Source organism: Elgaria multicarinata, chromosome 18, assembly GCF_023053635.1.
Source record: "Elgaria multicarinata webbii isolate HBS135686 ecotype San Diego chromosome 18, rElgMul1.1.pri, whole genome shotgun sequence".
In the NCBI taxonomy this organism is placed as follows: Eukaryota; Metazoa; Chordata; class Lepidosauria; order Squamata; family Anguidae; genus Elgaria; species Elgaria multicarinata.
Genome location: NC_086188.1, coordinates 1,357,726 through 1,375,554, shown reverse-complemented (window position 1 = coordinate 1,375,554; position 17,829 = coordinate 1,357,726). Strand labels below are relative to the sequence as shown.

The following is a 17,829-nucleotide window of genomic DNA, read 5'->3' as shown; positions in this document are numbered from 1 at the left end:
AATGGGGCCTGCCTAGAAAGCCTGCAATTTCTTTGGTGGAAAGAGTGAACCCCTGTGCTCAAGAGAGTGGGTTTTGTGTGGTGCCTTGTGGGGGGGATGACTTCTGATGCAAGCACAAATCAGATGAGTAAAGGGCAGGCCAGCTTGCCTGCATGGGAGGCTCCGTAAGGAACTGTGTATTTCAGGAGAGGGTGTTTTCCAAGGTGTGTCTAAGGCTTAAAAGGCACCGGTTTTAGAATGCCCACCAGAAGTGTGGCAGTTCCCACAGGAAGCAGGTTGGGTTATCAACAAAGATTCCCCTGCCCAAGAGTCACTGTCGTTGTAGGCTACAGCATTACATGTGGGGGTGCGCATGACTTGTTTCACACAGCGGAGTCCAACCCTGTATTGCGAGCTGGAAAATCTATTACACATGCGCCAAGATGCACTATTCACTCCAGCCCTTGCTGTGGGCAGCAAAGAGAAGCAGCCTGGGGAGTAGTTTCGTATACCTCCGTAGGATTGGCTTGGGTATCCAGTCTAGAGGTCAAAGCTGTGAGGGGAAGGGTTGTAGAGATGTCTGCCTACCCACGTTAGCTGCTGGGATGGGATTTCTTGCCGTGACTTTCTCCTGTGCTGAAATATTGATGAGTACTCCCAGGAGTTCTTGGCTCTTGTTGCAGCTGTGTGTTGTTCTCCAACCTTCCTAGCTTAGTGCTGGGTTCTGTCTGTGGAGAGACTCTCCAGAAGTCATCAGGTTCTTCACAAGGCTGGGCCTGAAGCCGTTGTTGGCCGAAGACAAAGGCTTGATAAGCCCATTGACAACAGTTAATGCATGCCTAGTTTGTTTAATCTCCTAGTTCATGCTGAGCCTGGAGCACAATATGAATACATAAGACCCACTCCTTTGCCTCCCATGTAGCACTGGGGAAGAGAGTGGATCTCTTGTTTCCTGGCAGCTGCCTTGTGGTTGGCCTGGCATTGCGCCGCCTAGCCTATGCAGTGGGTACTGCAATTAGTGATGTAGCCCAATTAGGTTTTCATGTGGACTAGCAGCACTGCCCTGAAGCCTGGTTTGGCAGGTGAGTCACCGCGGGATCTCGTGACGCCCTATGATGTGGCACAAAGATCTGAAAGTGGCTAAATGAATAGTATACTGATGTGAGTTGGTTCAAAACATCTAGAGGGCTCCAGGCTGGGTTCAGGAACGTTGGCAACCTCAGCCATATCAGACCAGTATTGTCCACACTGCTCTGGCTTTCCACTCCAGGTCTCAGCCCTGCCTGAAGATGGTGGGGATTGAACCTGAGCCTTTCTGTACCTTACCACTGAGCTATTCCCCTCCCCACAAATTTCCAGCTTCAGCTCCCACACTGCCTGGTGCCAGCCCTGTTGAACCCATTGCACAGCTGCGATTATAGAAGGCAATATTCGTGTGGACGGCGCATGTACACCTTTGCAGCCATGGCATGCTTCTGTTTCAAAAACCCTTGAGTCCATGCATTTTAAGTTCTTGGTATATATGAGAAAGAGGCGAAGGCCTAATGGTCCGGCTGAAAGGAATACATGGGCGGGGAAGGGGTTAAGAGACACTCGTGGAACACCCACAGATCATAAGATGTGTAAATCATAACGAATAGTTTGCAGAAACCAACTTCACTTTAAATATAGATTTCTAACAGACTAAGCTGTGAAAGGGGGACTTCCCTAGTTTGCAATCAGCTCACGCAGGATGCGGCCCGATGCACCCTCGTTGGGGAGGGAAGCCCCACTGAACCAGCAGGGCTTTTTGTTTCTGAGTAAACAGGCACAGGGTTGGGGTGCGCACTTATTGCGGGGTTTCACGTCTGAACACACAAGCGCTACATCCATTCCGGGGGGGGGGGGCAGCCGGCCTTGCTTCTCCCCCGAAAGACCCACCCCAAAGAAACCGTGACCCGCCCGGCCGCTGTCCTCTTACCTGGCTGCCTGGATTCAGCAGCCCGCCCCTGCGAAAGGGCCGCGGGAGTCTCCCCTCCTTGGGCCCCGGGGTAAGAGGGCTCCCCCGCCCCGCTTCTTCCCGCGCCTCCAATTCCCCGCTGCGGGGCAAAAGAAAAAAGGCCGGTTTTGCAAACGAACCTAAAGCGGTCTAGGGGGAGAAACGGGACAGGAAATTTCTTCTGGAAAACAGGAACTCCGGTTTGGAGGCGGGCCGCGGCTCCTTTGCTGGATCAGACCCATTCTACTCGCCGCCGCCGCGTGCCCCCCCCCCCCCCCAGCGACTTCTGCACTCTTCTGTCCCCCCTTGCATCGGGGGTGTGTGTGAAGGTACTTGTTAATTGGTTTAGTTTTCAATTTGTCTTTGCCCGGGATTCTGGCTCCTTCTTCCAAAAAGACCCAAACAGCATCACGGGACATCTTGGCTGCCTGCCTGCCCCCCCCCCTCGCTCTCCCGGTCCCACCTCTTTTATTTTATTTATTTTAACTCTCTTTTCTTGCACCAATAGAGAGCTGGAAGGCGGGGAACGGAGGAGGCGAAAGAGGCGGAGGCAGCGACGGGGATCTTAGCCGCCGCCGCCGCCGCCGCCGCGCATCCGGGCTGGCGGTTCTCGGTTTGTTCCCAGCAGCCAGGCACGGTACTGTCTGCGATGGATGCTATTTGGGGGGGGGGGCGCTTTCGAGCAAAGCCCGCCTGCTCTTTTTGCGGGGCGCCGCGAGAAGATCGGAGGGTCCTTGCGGAGGGGGAAGGGCTGCTGCAGACCCTCCCCCTGGCCCTAAAGCTGCACGGCAGGCGGGGGGAGGGGCTCTTCCCCCTTCTCTTACTGTACCAGTAAGGGAGGGGGAAGGCATATGGGGAGGGGTCTTTTCCCTCTCGGTGGCTGAGCCCCGAGGCCTCTCACCCTTTTCCCCTTCAGCGCAGGGGGCGTTCCGGCGCTCCTGGCTCCCACGATGTGGGTGGGAGGAAGGCAGGGTTTCCGGGTGGGTGGGGGGCTGCGGGTGTGTGTATGGAGGGGGGGGCGTAAAAAAGAGAAGAAATAAAACTGATGATCTGAGTGGAACCAGCCCATGGCGATTAAGCCAAAGTCTCCCTCTTCTTCTTCTCCCCCTCCCTTTTCATCTCCTGAGTCCCAAAATCCAGAGAGGACGGTGGGAATAATTATTGTAATGGTTCATATTTCTAATTTATCCCTCTCTCAAGAAGTCGAGGGTGGTCTATGTGGTTTTAATAAAAGGGGGTTTAGCATACATCCCTGCCACCATCCCCTCCCCCGACGCACACGCAGAACACTCCCCCCTTTAAATGTCTAACAAAAGTCTCTCTTAGATAAGGACTGAGAAATGTATATAGAGAAGCAGGTTTATGTGGTTAGGATGCCATCTTATGCTTATGTTTAGAAAAAAGTCCTACTTGGAGATGAGTTGTAATGCTGGGAGTTGTAGGACTTTTTTCTGTCTAAACATGCGTAGGATTGCATGATTAGTCAGCAAAATTGTGGGTGCTGTCTTCACATAAAGTCTGCAAAACATTAAAAAAAAGTTTCTTTTCCTTCCCTCCCTGTGCAAATATATCCTTGAGGGGCTAAAATGGGCTTGCAGGATCCTCTTGGTCCCCTTCCCCATTCTACCCTAAAGCTCTTAAGTCAGGACGAGATATCTTTTTAAATAGCTGACTACTAAGATATAATATTTTAAAATATCTATACCACCCATCACCATTTACAGTCGATTTCTAGGGATGCTACAGAATTCAGGATCAATCTTGTTCAAGCCCAGAATGCTTACGATGGAGGCTAGATTGGGGGAGATGGAGGATCGATGAATAATGTGTGCTTTTTTGTGTGTAGGGTGGTCACAGACTGTAGGACTTCTCTGTTCAACACTTGTCACATTTGCATCCCAGGCATCTTCCAAGAATCCAGGGTGGTGTATGGGGAATTATCCTGATTTTATCCAAACAGGCAACCTCTGGAGTAGGGAAAGACAGAATGTGGGTGTGACTTCACTGGAAAGCCATCCACTGTGATTTACAGCTGAGTGGGGATTTGAACCCAGGTCTCAAGTCCGAGCCCTGAGAATTTTAACTTCTGTCTCATCCTCCCCTCTAGCCCTGAATGCTGAAAATGCGAATCTTCAAGATATATAGAAGAGTTCTCTGTAACCCAAAGGTTTCTCGCACTGCAAACATTTATCTTGTCTTAATTCTAGGTGAGAGGTGGTAGGCAGTAGGTTCTTCGCTGCTGGGATAAATGTAACCTGGGCCTGTTCAGAAATGGTGTTTCACCTGTGGTCTTTCCAGGCCGGGGTTCTTGGTCTAAGGCAAATGTAAAGCGTGAGCCTGTATAGAGAGCTATTCTCTTTATCATTTTCTAACCATTGTTGGACTCCCGCATGTTGTCGTTCATGTTCCTCTTCTAGGAGCAGATTTTGCAGTTAAAACAGTTTAGTAGGAGCTGCAGGGAATCTCCTTTCTTGGCAGCCTTTGGGATATAAACCAACCAGATTCTTCAGTTAGAAAATAGATAATGGCAGATGAGTATCCCAAAAGATCTGTCTGCCTTATCAGTTTTTTCTTGCTGTGTGCAGGTACAGACGAGTTTATGCTCCAGGGTGCATGGCAGTTAATGATGAAGCTCAGCATATCTGCATGCATCCTAGAGCATGCCCCAAAGGACTGCGTTGTGATGGTTGTGCGTGTTCCTCAGCAGATGAGCTGATGTGGGAAAGGTTCCCCCAGAGGCAGAAAATTTCTAAAACAAAGGGGATTAGATGCTCATCTCTCAAGGACTCTTGGCTCCTGGGGAAATTGAATTGTGTGTAGAGCTAGTTCCTTCTCAGGCGGCTTCTAGGATTCGAAGCCTGGAAGATGTATTTATTGCATAACTGTTGAGCAAAGATTGCGTGGTCTGATCCGGTGAGTGGGGAGGGTGCCTTGTGGGGCGTTTTGCTATTGATTCAGCTAAGTCATGATGAGTGCAGTACAATCCAAGCAGCCCTCCTGCAGGTTAAATTCACAAGACCATGTTCTGGTGACCAGCAAGTGATAACAGTCTCTCTCATGCCTGCCTTGGCATCTTTACTCCAGTCTTTCAGGAATGCTGTGGTGTGGATTGCTGAATCAGGGATATTGATGTGGGTTTGGGGTTAGTCTGAAAGGTCTCTCAATGATCCCCCCAACTCTGATTGAAAAGAGATTAAGAAAGTGGGTCAGACTGGTTGGGCGAGTTTAGCTGGGCAGATTCCCTTCTGGTATGGAGATTAGCTGGAGGGGTAGCTGTGCTCAGAAACAGATACTCCTGGAAGGGGGGCTTCGCTTTCCCTCCTCCCTAAGGAATGTGCTTAGCTGGGGGGCTTGCATTCTAGTAGTGGGGACGCAAAGGTAAAAGGGCCCAAATACCAGCAAATTTTAGGTTAAAGCATTTACTGCCACTAAGCCATAGGAAGCTTTTGGTCTACCTTTTAGAATGGGGAAACCTTCCCAACCCTTTAGAAAGAGGGGATAAATAGCACAGAAGCCAGGAAACCATGAAATGATTGGTGGTTGGGAGGAAAAGGGAGAGGTGGGTAAGAAATAAATATATTATTATTATTATTATTTATTAAAAGGGTGGAGCCAGGGAAAACTTAAGAGAGCCATTTTAGGGACTCCAGGTAGGCTGGATTTGGCCTGTGGGCCGGAGGTTCAACACCTCTGTCTTAGACATGTGATGGAATCGCTTGGAGTGCTAACACTGGCAACCCTCATCTTATGCTAAGCCTGTGTGTGTAAATAAACTTTATACATCACAGAAATGCCGCAAGTCTCCCTTGAGATCTATTTTTGAGCTTTCGGAGTCGAAGCAGGATTGTGGCGTTCTCATTTTCATCTGCACGAAGTGCTGTGTTGCCAGGCTGGGACTTGGGATAGACTCACCGCTCTCCGTGGCCCACAGTCTTCACCTTAAGATGCTCACCTGCCTTTCTAGCTCGGAAATGTTAAAAGCACTGTTGCTAGTCAATGCAAAGCTCATTCTTTATGGGAGACATACGTCACTGTATTTGAACAGGACTGTTGAAACATCTGAGTATGTTTGCAATTTTTAAGGGTCTAAATTTAGTGCTACTTGGATTAAGGTGTGGAGTCCTGTCATAATGACAGTGAGTGATTTTCTGGTTTTTTACATTAGATTGAGATGTACTCTTGGTGTTGTTATGTTGGGAGAAGCGAAGGCAGAGCAATTTGCTGTTGATCCTCCCCCCACCCTGTCTCATTCCAAGTTTTCAGTATTGAGAGAATTCATGAGTAAATACAGGTGTGATTGAAAATATTTTGTTATGGAACAAATTGGATAGAAATGTTAGGGTGCATATGCTGTGTCTTTTCTGCTCTCCACATGTATGGGGTTGGCCTTTAGATGAATGAAGAAATCAGAGAGGGAGGCAAAAGAGGAAATGCAATGATAACGGGTGACTTTCAGTTATCTTCACATTGGCTGGAATATGAACTTTCAGGTGAACATTCTAGATATGACGAATGATTGTGCCTTAGAACAATTCATTGGAGAGATGAACAGATGGCAGGAAGACTTGGCTGGATACTCTAACCAGGTCCTGGGCAGGACCTGGTTAAAGATGGCAATAGTTGTCAAGTCACGCCACATGAGAACAGTGGTCACAACACTATCACATTCAGTGTATTTGGAAGGGGGAAATGAGATCAGCCCAACAAATTATAAAAGAGGGAACATATATAAAAGGAACTTGGAAGGGAGTATCTAGACATTTGGCAATTTTTAAAGACACTTAGATAACATCTGAATAGCAAATAAACACAGGGGGATGCCTGCATTGTGAACAGGAAGCGATGAGGAGTGTTGCATTAAAGAGTGGAAGTCTTGCCCAAGTGAGGAAAGTACAAAGAGCACAAACATCAACAAAAGAAAAGTAATTTGATCGTGAGACAAGCAAAAGACAGAACTTGGACTGGAATGGATTTGAAATAAGTTTTTATCATCATGGCTTTGGAATATTGTTTGCAGTTCTCGTCCTACCATCTTGAAAAAGATTTCCTAGCACTGGTAAATGGGCTTTTTTATAGGAAACATCTGAAATCAGAAATGAGACTATCAGTGTGGCCACCCTCGGGACTTGCATTTTGGATTTTTCATCTTTTGCAAGGTCAGAAGGATGGCGAGTGGGGAATGTTTAACCAGGCAGGATTCTTTCTGTGGGCTTCAGTGTGTGTATGAATAAGACTGGGAGTGCTCAGATGTGCTGAGCAAAGTTAAAAGTTTCGTCTACAAGAGCGTATTAATAAAGAAGCAGAAAGGGAAGAGACTCCTGGGATTTGTATCAAAGTCCAAGGAAATCCTTGGTTGCCATGAGCCAAGAGACGTTGGCTTTGGGAGCAGAACATTCAAGCGCCCCCCTCCTCCACCACATGTTCAGTAACAGGGGCCACAATCCAGCAGGAAGTTCTCAGACTGAAGAACAGAATCTGCACAAAGACCACAACTTCACTTGGTAGCTTTAAACAATTTGCTCTCTTTCCCAGCCTCAGTCTCACTGTCTGCAGTCTGGGAATATAACCACGCTGCCATCCTTTATCGGACTGCCATAAAGACAGCCGAGAAGCGCTCTGAATACTTGAAAAAGTGTTATATAGAATGAAACAATGTTGTTACATTACGGTCAATCTGTTTAGTCTGCAAGGTGGCACAAGACTCTCATTTGTTTAAAGCAAAGTCAAGGGTTTCCCAGACTCCTGACAACTGGAACATACTTTATTCTTGTGGCTGAAAAAAAAAAATTCTTAAAAATCGGTACACTGGAACTGCTTCACTACAATAGCTCTCAACAAAGTGGTTTGGTTCAAGACTGACTGCCAGGCCTCCACCACAGCCCTTTAGCGCTTCGTAACCCACAGGTGAAGTTTCATGAGGGTGGGAAAGGAAAAAGGGTGTCTTTTCCCGTCCCCACCCCAAACATCACTGAAGCCCAAGCAGCCCTACAAGGATCCTGGTTGGAGCTCCGTTCAGGAGAATCCAGTTATGGAGTGGAGATCCATCATGGGCTTTTGTCATGCCCATTGGACTCTCTTCCTGTTCTCCAGCTGTCAATATTCATATGTTGTGAACGTGCTGACTATTAAAACTCTGTGTCGGTTATTTGCTGATTTACTAGTCTGAGCACTGATTGGTTCTGCACATGATGCCGCCATTATTATAAATGTTTCAATGGGCTAAGGGACCCAGGAGGCACAAATACTGTGGTGGTGGTGTCTCCCTCACCCCGCCCCGGTTAATGCATCAGGTACTCATCACCCCCAGGTACTTAACGGCATAGGAGTTATTACGAATGAAACTTCACTTCCAAAGCACTCCAGAACAAGCGATTTACAAGCAACCTTGACCTGTGTGTGGCCACACAAACAGAAAGCCTTGCGTGACAACTGGTTCTCTTTTAAGTAGTATCAACAAGCGGTCTGCTTTGGGCTCGCTGCAACCGGATCTGTTCTACTTTGGGCCAGGTTTGGCTTGCCCCCTGCCCCTCCCCTCTGTTCATCAAGGGAATGTTTTCAATGGGAGCCGGCCCTACATCCCAGCCTACATCCATACTGTGCCCCACGGCAAGGAGAATGTGCTTATAGCAGCTTGTACCCATAACAAACACATTGGGAGCTGTTGACCTTTTTTTTTGTAATGCTAAGTATTGACTGTAATCAGAAGTGGAGGGTTTCCCCCACCTCTGCGTTTTTTTCCTTGGGGGTGGGCTGTAGAGACAAGGTAGACAGGAAGCCTTTGGGGCTGGCTGGATTGTTCTGCATTTCAGAACAATCTTATGCAAAATACAGGGGAGGCAGGAAATGTGGTTCACTTCACCATCTCTTTGTCCTTCCTGCAAGCATTTAGCTAGAAAAGGCCGATGCTTTTGTTCCCTTGCTCTTGACTGCAGGGTCACTTATTTATTTTGCAGCTGCCAAGAAGAAGAGCAGAGGACAGCCAGAGAGAGAGCTGAGAGGGCTGAGAGAAACTCCAGTGAGAGAGACTCCGAAAGGTAAGAGCCAGGGGCTTTAGGGACTGCTTATCCTTTTAGGTGTATTGGGAGCAGGGTGGATTTGATTTAAATCATGATTAAAATCACTACTCAGAAAGACTCTATTTCATCATATGAGTTCCCCCCTCAAAAAAAGTGCACTCTTCCTCGCTATAAGCTTAATACATGTTTTACACAACTCAGAGTTACCAAAGACTCCATATAATCTTAATATTTACAACCAGATGAAGGTTTCATTTTTAGAATAACAACTTTTCAGATTAGTTACAGTCATATCAAAAAAAAAAATACTGATTTGGTTATACTGTTAGAAACACATCATAGATAGATAATTATGAAATTATTGCGAGGTGAACTATCTCCAGTTTACTAGGTTAAGCATTCATATTTGGACAACTTTTCTGCTGTACTTTATTGGAAGGAGAAAAGTAATCATTACCTGAACGGATTAATGGAATTCATTTACTAAAAAAATTAAACATTGCATGAATATACAGCCTCATGCTACATAATTAAAAACTAATCCTTATTTCATGATGAATAACCTTTGGACTGTAATGTATCTTAAATAGAAAACTATTTTTAGAGAGATTTTTCCTCAAAAAGCATTTTATTAAAAAAAATCCGATTTAAATTAAAAAATGATTTTTTATATATATAAATTTTTTAAATCATTGATTTTTATCTACTACTCTGATTGTAAGTCCTGTGAGCGATTTGGCAGCCATGCGTCTTCATAATACTTGGCCTTGATGCTGCATTTTTAGGTTTTTGCTGCCTTCTGCGGTGCTTAGTGTAGCAAAAATGGGAGTTAATTCCATTTTTTTCTTCACAGCAACCCTGTGAGGTATCGGGCTGAGAACAAGTGATAGCTGCAACACAACCCATTGAGCTCCATGTCAGAACAGAGATTAGAACCCAGGGCAAGGCCAACATTCTGTGTGCTGAGCAGCACTAGCTGTTCTTGCACATGGCCCAAGTAATCCCTACATCCCTAGAAGGAGGGGCAAGAGTATTCTCCCCATCTTCCAGGTGTGGATCAGGGGCTGAAGCTAAGAGAGAATGGCTTGCCAAAGGGTTGGGTCTCAAGTGAGAACTTTTACTACGGTTTCCTGGCGGTTTGCCCCCAGTATAATGGGTATTTAGATGGTACGCAGATGCTTGATTTAATTGGGAGGTTTAGTAGTCATTGATAAGAGCTACGTCCTCCATGAATTTGTCCAATATAATGGCCAGCACCAAATGTTGTGGCAGCACGTGATTAATTGAACAGGGTGTGAGGAAGTACTTTTTTGTCTATCTTGAATCAGAACGACAACCTTGCTGGATGATCCTACCTGGATTCACTGGATGACGCAAGTTCTAGTCCTGCCTTCCCCGTAATCTGGTAACCTCCAGAAGTTTGGGACTACAACTCCCAGAATTCCTGTCTATTGGCCATGCTGGCAGAAGCTGATGGGTGTTGAAGTCCAAAACATCGGCAAGGCACCAGGTTGGGGGGAAAAGGCGGTTCTAGTATTATGAGGGATGGTGGCAAAGCGAGGCAGCCCACTTTCTCAAGAGAGGCGGCCCACTGTGGGAGGCGGGATGTCGGGCTGCAGGGTCTGATCCATTGGGCTCTTCTTTCATTCTTGCCTGCAACAGTGTTTGCATTTGTGCCTTGATCACTTTGCCTCTTTACTCCGGGGGTGCGGAATCTCTTTCAGCCCATGCACCAAGTTCAGATTTGGAGAAGCCCTTGGGTGCTGCATTCCAGGGGTGGGTGGGTCTGTGGGGGAAAGCAGATGGAGCAAAAAATACCAGCCTGTTTTAGATTAAAGCTCTGACTGCCAGTATCTAAGGCTTAGGTGAGACTGGAGCCACCAGCTACCACTTATTTCCTGGTCCCAGGAAACCTGTACAGCAGCCCTTCTTCGGAATGTTGAGAGCAGCCAGCGCTGTCTGCTGCAGCAACAACTGTCCAAGGTCTCACCTGGGGCTCTTCCCCATCCTTGAGGTCCTTTGAACTGGAGGTGCCAGAGAACGAACTTGAGACCATGTCCCTGTAGAGTGGACACTCTGCTAAGGAGCCACAGCTGCCTCTGACTTCTTAAGATCTCATTACACACGACCACCTTCAAGGGTTATAAACTTGCTTTAAGAAGCGAGGGTTAGAGTTTCTTAGGAAGCTGCAATTCTGCTCCGGTGTGGTATAATCATGCAATTGCAGAACACATCCATGTTATTGTAAGTAAGGTAAGAACATGGAGAACTGGCACCTGTTAAGGACAGATAACAACACCTGGTGCAGCAGGGCAGGGAATCACCTCTGTAACAATGCTGCATAACTGAACAGCAGTACTGAATCTTCCTTGTCAGCAATGAGGACTGGGAACTTGATGCGTTTCAAAAACTGTTCAAATCACACGCCATTATCCTGAAAGTTGCTTCACATGTCCCAGTCTCTGATCTGGTAACCGCTGACTGGGGAAGTGGGTATCATTTTTCCGTTTCAGGTACACGTGTGTCCAAGCCAAAAAGAGACGCTTGTTTCACCATTCCACTGTGAGCATACATGCTTTTCCTCGAGTTTTGTCATCCCTAGAAGCGAGTTCAGTTCTGTCCTTAATAGCCTGTGCTGGTTTGTGATCTGCTTTTGTGGCTTGTTTTGACGGTGCGGTGATGTTCATTTAGACTCCAGCCATGTCTATGTACCTGAAGCATTTCACCGTTGTGGGAGACGATCCTGCTCAGTGGAACAATGACTACAAGAAATGGGAGGAAGAAGAGATGGAGGAGGAAGGGGACGGGAAGCCGCCGGAGACGGCCATTAAAGTAGACTCGGCCCCCAGGCCTCCCACCTTCCGGGAAATCATGAAGAAGTTGTTTCAGTCACACAGATTTCAGGTAAGGGGGCAGGGCAGGTGTTCTCCAGATGTCTGACATTTATTTATTTATTTATTTATTTATTTATTTATTACATTTTTGTACCGCCCAATAGCCGAAGCTCTCTGGGCGGTTCACAAAAATTAAAACCATAATAAAACAACCAACAGGTTAAAAGCACAAATACAAAATACAGTATAAAAAGCACAACCAGGATAAAACCACGCAGCAAAATTGATATAAGATTAAAATACAGAGTTAGAACAATAAAATTTAAATTTAAGTTAAAATTAAGTGTTAAAATACTGAGAGAATGAAAAGGTCTTCAGCTGGTGACGAAAGGAGTACAGTGTAGGCGCCAGGCGGACCTCTCTGGAGAGCTCATTCCACAACCGGGGTGCCACAGCGGAGAAAGCCCTCCTGTACAGGCAGGTACATATGGGAGGAGGTGTTCCTTCAAATAACCTGGCCCCAAACCGTTTAGGGCTTTAAATGTCAATACCAGCACTTTGAATCGGGCCCGGACCTGGACGGGCAGCCAATGAAGTTGTAAAAGGACTGGCGTAATATGGTCTTGCCGGCCAGTCCCTGTTAGTAAACGGGCTGCCCTGTTTTGTACCAGCTGAAGCTTCTGGACCGTTTTCAAAGGCAGCCCCATGTATAACGCATTGCAGTAATCCAAACGAGAGGTTATCAGAGCATGGATAACTGTAGCTAGGCTATCTCTGTCCAGATAAGGGCGTAGTTGGTATATCAGCCTGAGCTGATAAAAGGTGCTCTTTGCTACTGAGTTCACCTGTGCCTCAAGTGACAGTTCTGGATCCAAGAGCACCCCCAAACTACAGACCCGATCCTTTAGGGAGAGTGCAACCCTGTTCAGGACAGGACAAACATCACCTCGCCGGACAGATGAACCACCTGCTAACAGTACCTCTGTCTTGTCTGGATTGAGTCTCAGTTTGTTAGCCCTCATCCAGTCCATTACCGTGCCCAGGCACTGGTTCAGAACAGCCACTGCCTCACCTGGGTTTGATGAAAAGGAAAGGTAGAGCTTGGGTATCATCCGCATATTGATGACACCTCAGTCCACATCTCCGGATAACCTCCCTCATCGGCTTCATGTATATGTTAAGCAGCATAGGGGATAAGGTAAGAGCCCTGTGGAACCTCATGGCTTAGGAGCCACGGCACAGAGCAATAATCCCCCAGCACCACTTTCTGGAATCGGCCATCCAAGTAGGAGCGGAACCACTGCAGTGCAGTACCTCCAACTCCCAGCTCAGACAACCTATCCAGAAGGATACCATGGTCGATGGTATCGAAGGCCGCTGAGAGGTCCAGGAGAACCAACAGGGTCGCACTCCCCCGTCTCTCCCGGCAGAGGTCATCCCACAGGGCGACCAAGGCAGTTTCCGTTCCAAAACCAGGCCTGAAACCCGATTGTCCAGCTGGACATCAGGAAAAACTTCCTGACAGTTAGAGCAGTGCAACAATGGAATCAGTTCCCTAGGAAGGTTGTGGGCTCTCCCACACTAGAGGCCTTCAAGAGGCAGCTGGACAACCCTCTGTCAGGAATGCTTTAGGGTGGATTCCTGCATTGAGCAGGGGGTTGGACTCGATGGCCTTGTAGGCCCCTTCCAACTCTGCTATTCTATGATTCTATGAAATGGATCTAGATAATCCGTTTCATTCAAGAGTGCCTGGAGTTGTCTTGAGTTCTGTTTTGCATATACTGGAGGCTACAGCAGTAGCCACACGAACATAGGAGGTGGCCTTAGAACAAGCCAGGCCGATTGGTCCAACATGATCTGCCTTCCCCAACCTGGTGTTCTCCAGATGTGCTGGACTACATCTCTTAACCCCCAGCCAGCATGGTGGGCTAGGCGGATCTAGTCCATGATTGTTTGCTCTGGCTGGCAGTGATGCCACGCTTTCAGGCAGGGAAGAGTTTTCCCCCATCTCCTGCTGCCTGTTTCTTTTTCCTGGAGACACAGCCGGAGATCGAACCGAGGACCCTCCGCCTGCAAAACAGGGCCTTTGCCACTGCCCTGCCGTCCCTCTGGGTTCAGTGCCAGCTAGAGAGCACAAGATGTGATTTCTGTAACCCGTCTCCAGAAGGTTCAATGTAGATTTACGGAGTTCTCAGTTTAGCTGCACAAGTTTGCTGCCAGGTGTCCCAGGCTAAAAGATAGTGAGCTGCCCCTGGCCGGGCCATGATCTCTTTTCAAGTAGGGCGATTTCATTCTAGGTCTTCCCATGCCAGAGTGCAAAGCTCCAGACCCAACACCATGCTAGAGCTCCCTTTGCTGAGCCTTGGGCAAACAGCAAAAGAAGCTATACGTGTTGATCGTCTTCGTTCTCCCACCGCCGCATAGAATCATAGAACAGAAGAGTTGGAAGGGACCTCTAAGGCCATCAAGTCCAACCCCCTGCTCAATGCAGGAATCCCCCTTAAAGCCTCCAACTGACTCTTGCTTTTTCCATTGCTGGTGTGTGCTAGTCCTGGCTTCCAAGATCTGACGGTTTCAAATAATATTTGGGGTTTGGTCCTTTTTTCTTTTCTTTTCAGATCTTAGTGGTCGGTCTAGTTATCTTGGATGCTGTGCTGGTCCTTGGGGAATTGCTTTTGGATTTGAAAATCATCCATCCCGATAAAGATGAGATTGTGCTGAAGGTAAAAAGGGTGGGCAAGAAGGGGCTTAGAAGGGAATCTCTATGCCAGCCTTCCCCCAACCTGGTGCCCTCCAGATGTGTTTAACTACAGCTCCCATTATCCCCAGCCAGCACACTGTGCTTATGTTCAGCTCAGTGTCTTGCAATTCTGTGGAGGTGCAGAATGTGACTGTGAGCATGGTATTCAGGTTCCGAAGAATCTCAATGTCTCATTTTTAAAAAAAGAAAAAAGGGTGAGGCAGATGTGTCTCTCTCCAGATGTTGCTGGACTGCAACTCTCATCATCCCTAGACAACATAGCCAATGGACAAGGGATTATAGGAGCTGCAGTCCAACATCTGTATGATCACACATTCTGTTCCCTGCCTTAATGCATGCAAAGATAAACTTGAAAGGGTTGTATGTGACGCCTGAAACCAGAAACCAGAGGTGGCTGATGAATTTTTAGTGGTTGCAGGAGAAGGCTTGTGCCCTTCCTACTTCTGCAAAATCGGGGCGTGGGCTGCAAAATAAAGAGAATTGCAAAGTTGCATCAGGTTCTTTACAAGTAACAGAATTTAATGGCCTGTGTGCAAAAGCGTGGCATATCTTGTGTTTTTCTCCAGCACAGGCTGGTGGGGCATTAACGTCTACCTTGCTGTGTTGGCCTCTTTCTTCCTTCCCAGGTCTTCCACTACCTGAGCCTGTCCATTTTAACGCTCTTCCTGGTGGAAGTCAGCTTCAAGATCTTTGCCTACCGCCTGGAGTTCTTCCACCACAAGTTCGAGGTCCTGGACGCTGTTGTTGTCATCGTGTCATTCGTTCTCGACATCGTTGTGGTGTTCAAGGAGCATGTGTTCGAGGCGCTCGGACTGCTGATTCTGCTCAGACTGTGGCGAGTGGCCAGGATTATAAATGGCAAGTCTTTGAAACGGGGTAGATTGATGCATGTCACCATGTGCTGGATTGCTTGGCATGGGCACTTGTGCACATGTGTGGGAGTTGATCCAAGCTACATCTCTGTCCACGGATCACCTACGTACTTCCACGCGTCAATCCCCTCCTGGCAATCTCTTTATTTCGCTACTCCTACCAGAAACACTGGACCTTCTATGTCCTCCTTCCCTTGTTTCTGTGTGCTCTTTGCTGCCACTGCCCTCAATTTCCCCTGTTCTGCCCCCTCTGGTCTGTGCTTCCTTCAGGCCTGCTGTTTGCACCCTTGTGACCAAGCACGGCCCTCAGGAATCCCCAAATCCTTGTGATATTTGAACCTTTTGAGAACCAATGGGAAGAATTGGACTTGGAACTGGGAAGCTTCCATGTCTGCCAGGTCACGTACCTCTACACGGGGCTAAAGGTGACCTACCTGGCAGGCTGGATGTGTGGATAATTGTTGCAAAGCTCCCGTGAAGCAACTACGGAAGGGATCTCTGGGGCTTGACCGATCAGCCTTAATGACTTCTTGTTTTCCGAATCCATCTGCAGGGATAATCTTGTCGGTGAAGACGCGATCCGAGCAACAGGTGTCCAAACTGAAACAAGCCAACCTGCAGCTCACTGTAAAGGTTGAACAGCTGGAAAGCAGTTGTGCGGAGAAGGTAAGGCCATCCCTTCAGCGGCACGGGCTCTGAACCAGCTCCGTTGAGGTGGGACCGATGCGCTGGGTGCAAAACGGACGGCACTTCAGCCAGTCACAATGGACTTGGCCTGTTTGGTCTCAGTGGAATTCGGTTCCAAATGTGTCACTCTGTTGTCCAAACTCTTTCCTTTCCCCTTGTGAGCGCCGGAGGGCCCTCTTTTTCCAACTGCAGTGAAGTGCAGCAGAGGACAAGCAAGGCCAGGAATGGAACGGGGGCAAATGATAGTGAAAAGGCAGTGAGCAAAACACAAGGGTACAATAAGCACGTTGGGATGTTTTCGTGAGAGGAGGGGGGGGCAAGAGCCCCTAATTCACCTGGGGCTCCCCAGCAACTCCTTAATTTAGTTCCTTCGGGTGGAGGGTGTGGAACATTATCCACCCAAAGGCCAAATTCAGTTTCAGAGATCTGGGGGGTGGGGTGGGAGGCTGCATTCCAGTGGGGCAGAGCTGGATGCAAAAGGAGGACGGGCAAAGCTCTCTGTGCCAGGGACTGAGCCTTTGCAGAGGCATTTTTACTTTTTAGGAAGTGTGTGTGTGTGTGAGAAACATGCAACCTCCAGGAATCCTCCAGTCCAGCAATTGGTGGGGAAGAGGACCCAGGCTACCTGGGGAACCCCGACTGGGCGGATTTGGCCCACAGGCCTGAGGCTCAACACCTCTTTAGGATAATTGGCTAAGCAAGCTTTTGGTTGCATGACAGGGAAGAGTTCTGACATGCAACATATGGTTGTAGGTCAGGTGTGGAGTTAGGTGGGCCTTGCTAATACACACCTCTTTTTGTGCCCAAGGAAATGGGCTGGACTCACGGGGGTAACCCATGTGCATCCACCAGGCCGGGCATTTCTGACTTGCATAGAATTAACCAGCTGCCTCCTTCAACCTGGACTACGATTGTGCTGCAGAGTGTGAACGGGGCTGGTGGGCGATGCAGTCGAGCGCGTCGCTTGTTCTCGATTGCCACATGCAAGCTCCAAAAAGGGCTTCGTGGATTAGCGGTAGAGCTTAACGCTTTGCATGCGGAAGCTCCCCAGCTTCTCCAGGTGAGGCGAGGAAAGACTCCTGTGCCTGAAACCCTGGAGAGCCCTGGCTGCCAGTCGGTGTCGACGATACTGGGCTTGGAGGACCAAGGGTCTGACTCCGTGGAAGACCGCTTCCAGTGTTCCTAAATGAAGTGGAGGGGAGGTGAACCCAAGGCTGTGCATTTATGTAGAGTGGTCTGTTTTAGTAATCGGAAGCATTTGAAAAGCTGTTGGACCAGCGGTTATTAGAATTTTTTGTTGACCTTTGCTTCCACCCCAACCCTGTAAAGCACCTCAAAGCTGGGGAAAGAACTAGAAGGCCAAGTCTTGAGAGATGCAGGAAACTAACGTTATTTTTTCTTGTTCAACAGGAGGTAGAAATTGAAAGGCTTAACGACCTTTTGAAGCGACATGGGCTTCTCAGCCAGCCTAGATAGATGCCTGGCTGCCCCGACTGGAGCGAACCCCTTCCCAGGAGTAAGTTCCAGCACCAAGAAGCCCGACTCTTTTCATACTGTGACATTTTGAAAATATGCTTTTGTATAGGCAACTCCTGCCCTATTGCTCTTTGAGACTCAGTGTTGTAACGGTCCACAAACTAGAAAACCACTTGTATTCCAATCTTTAATTGTACAGATGTACAGTTTAAAAAAAAAAAAGCAA

The 17,829-nt window shown here is 47.9% G+C and overlaps 1 protein-coding gene across 1 annotated transcript; it reads left to right on the top strand.

Annotated features, from left to right (window-relative positions):
• The first annotated feature begins 2,510 nt into the window (after nucleotides 1-2,510).
• Nucleotides 2,511-17,825, top strand: HVCN1 (hydrogen voltage gated channel 1). The gene is made up of 7 exons (XM_063143795.1): nucleotides 2,511-2,594; nucleotides 8,911-8,991; nucleotides 11,665-11,877; nucleotides 14,426-14,530; nucleotides 15,195-15,426; nucleotides 15,994-16,106; nucleotides 17,538-17,825. The coding sequence occupies exons 3-7, from the start codon at nucleotides 11,674-11,676 to the stop codon at nucleotides 17,601-17,603; spliced, it is 720 nt and encodes a 239-aa protein (XP_062999865.1). The 5' UTR covers nucleotides 2,511-2,594; nucleotides 8,911-8,991; nucleotides 11,665-11,673; the 3' UTR covers nucleotides 17,604-17,825.
• The last annotated feature ends 4 nt before the right edge of the window (nucleotides 17,826-17,829 follow it).

What these genes read in the sequence shown, in the direction of transcription:
- HVCN1 (XM_063143795.1), top strand. Translation starts at nt 11,674, where the DNA reads ATGTCTATGTACCTGAAGCATTTCACCGTTGTGGGAGACGATCCTGCT. An exon ending in TTCAGTCACACAGATTTCAG is followed by an intron (nt 11,878 to 14,425) that starts GTAAGGGGGCAG and finishes TTTTCTTTTCAG; the next exon opens with ATCTTAGTGGTCGGTCTAGT. An exon ending in AGTGGCCAGGATTATAAATG is followed by an intron (nt 15,427 to 15,993) that starts GCAAGTCTTTGA and finishes ATCCATCTGCAG; the next exon opens with GGATAATCTTGTCGGTGAAG.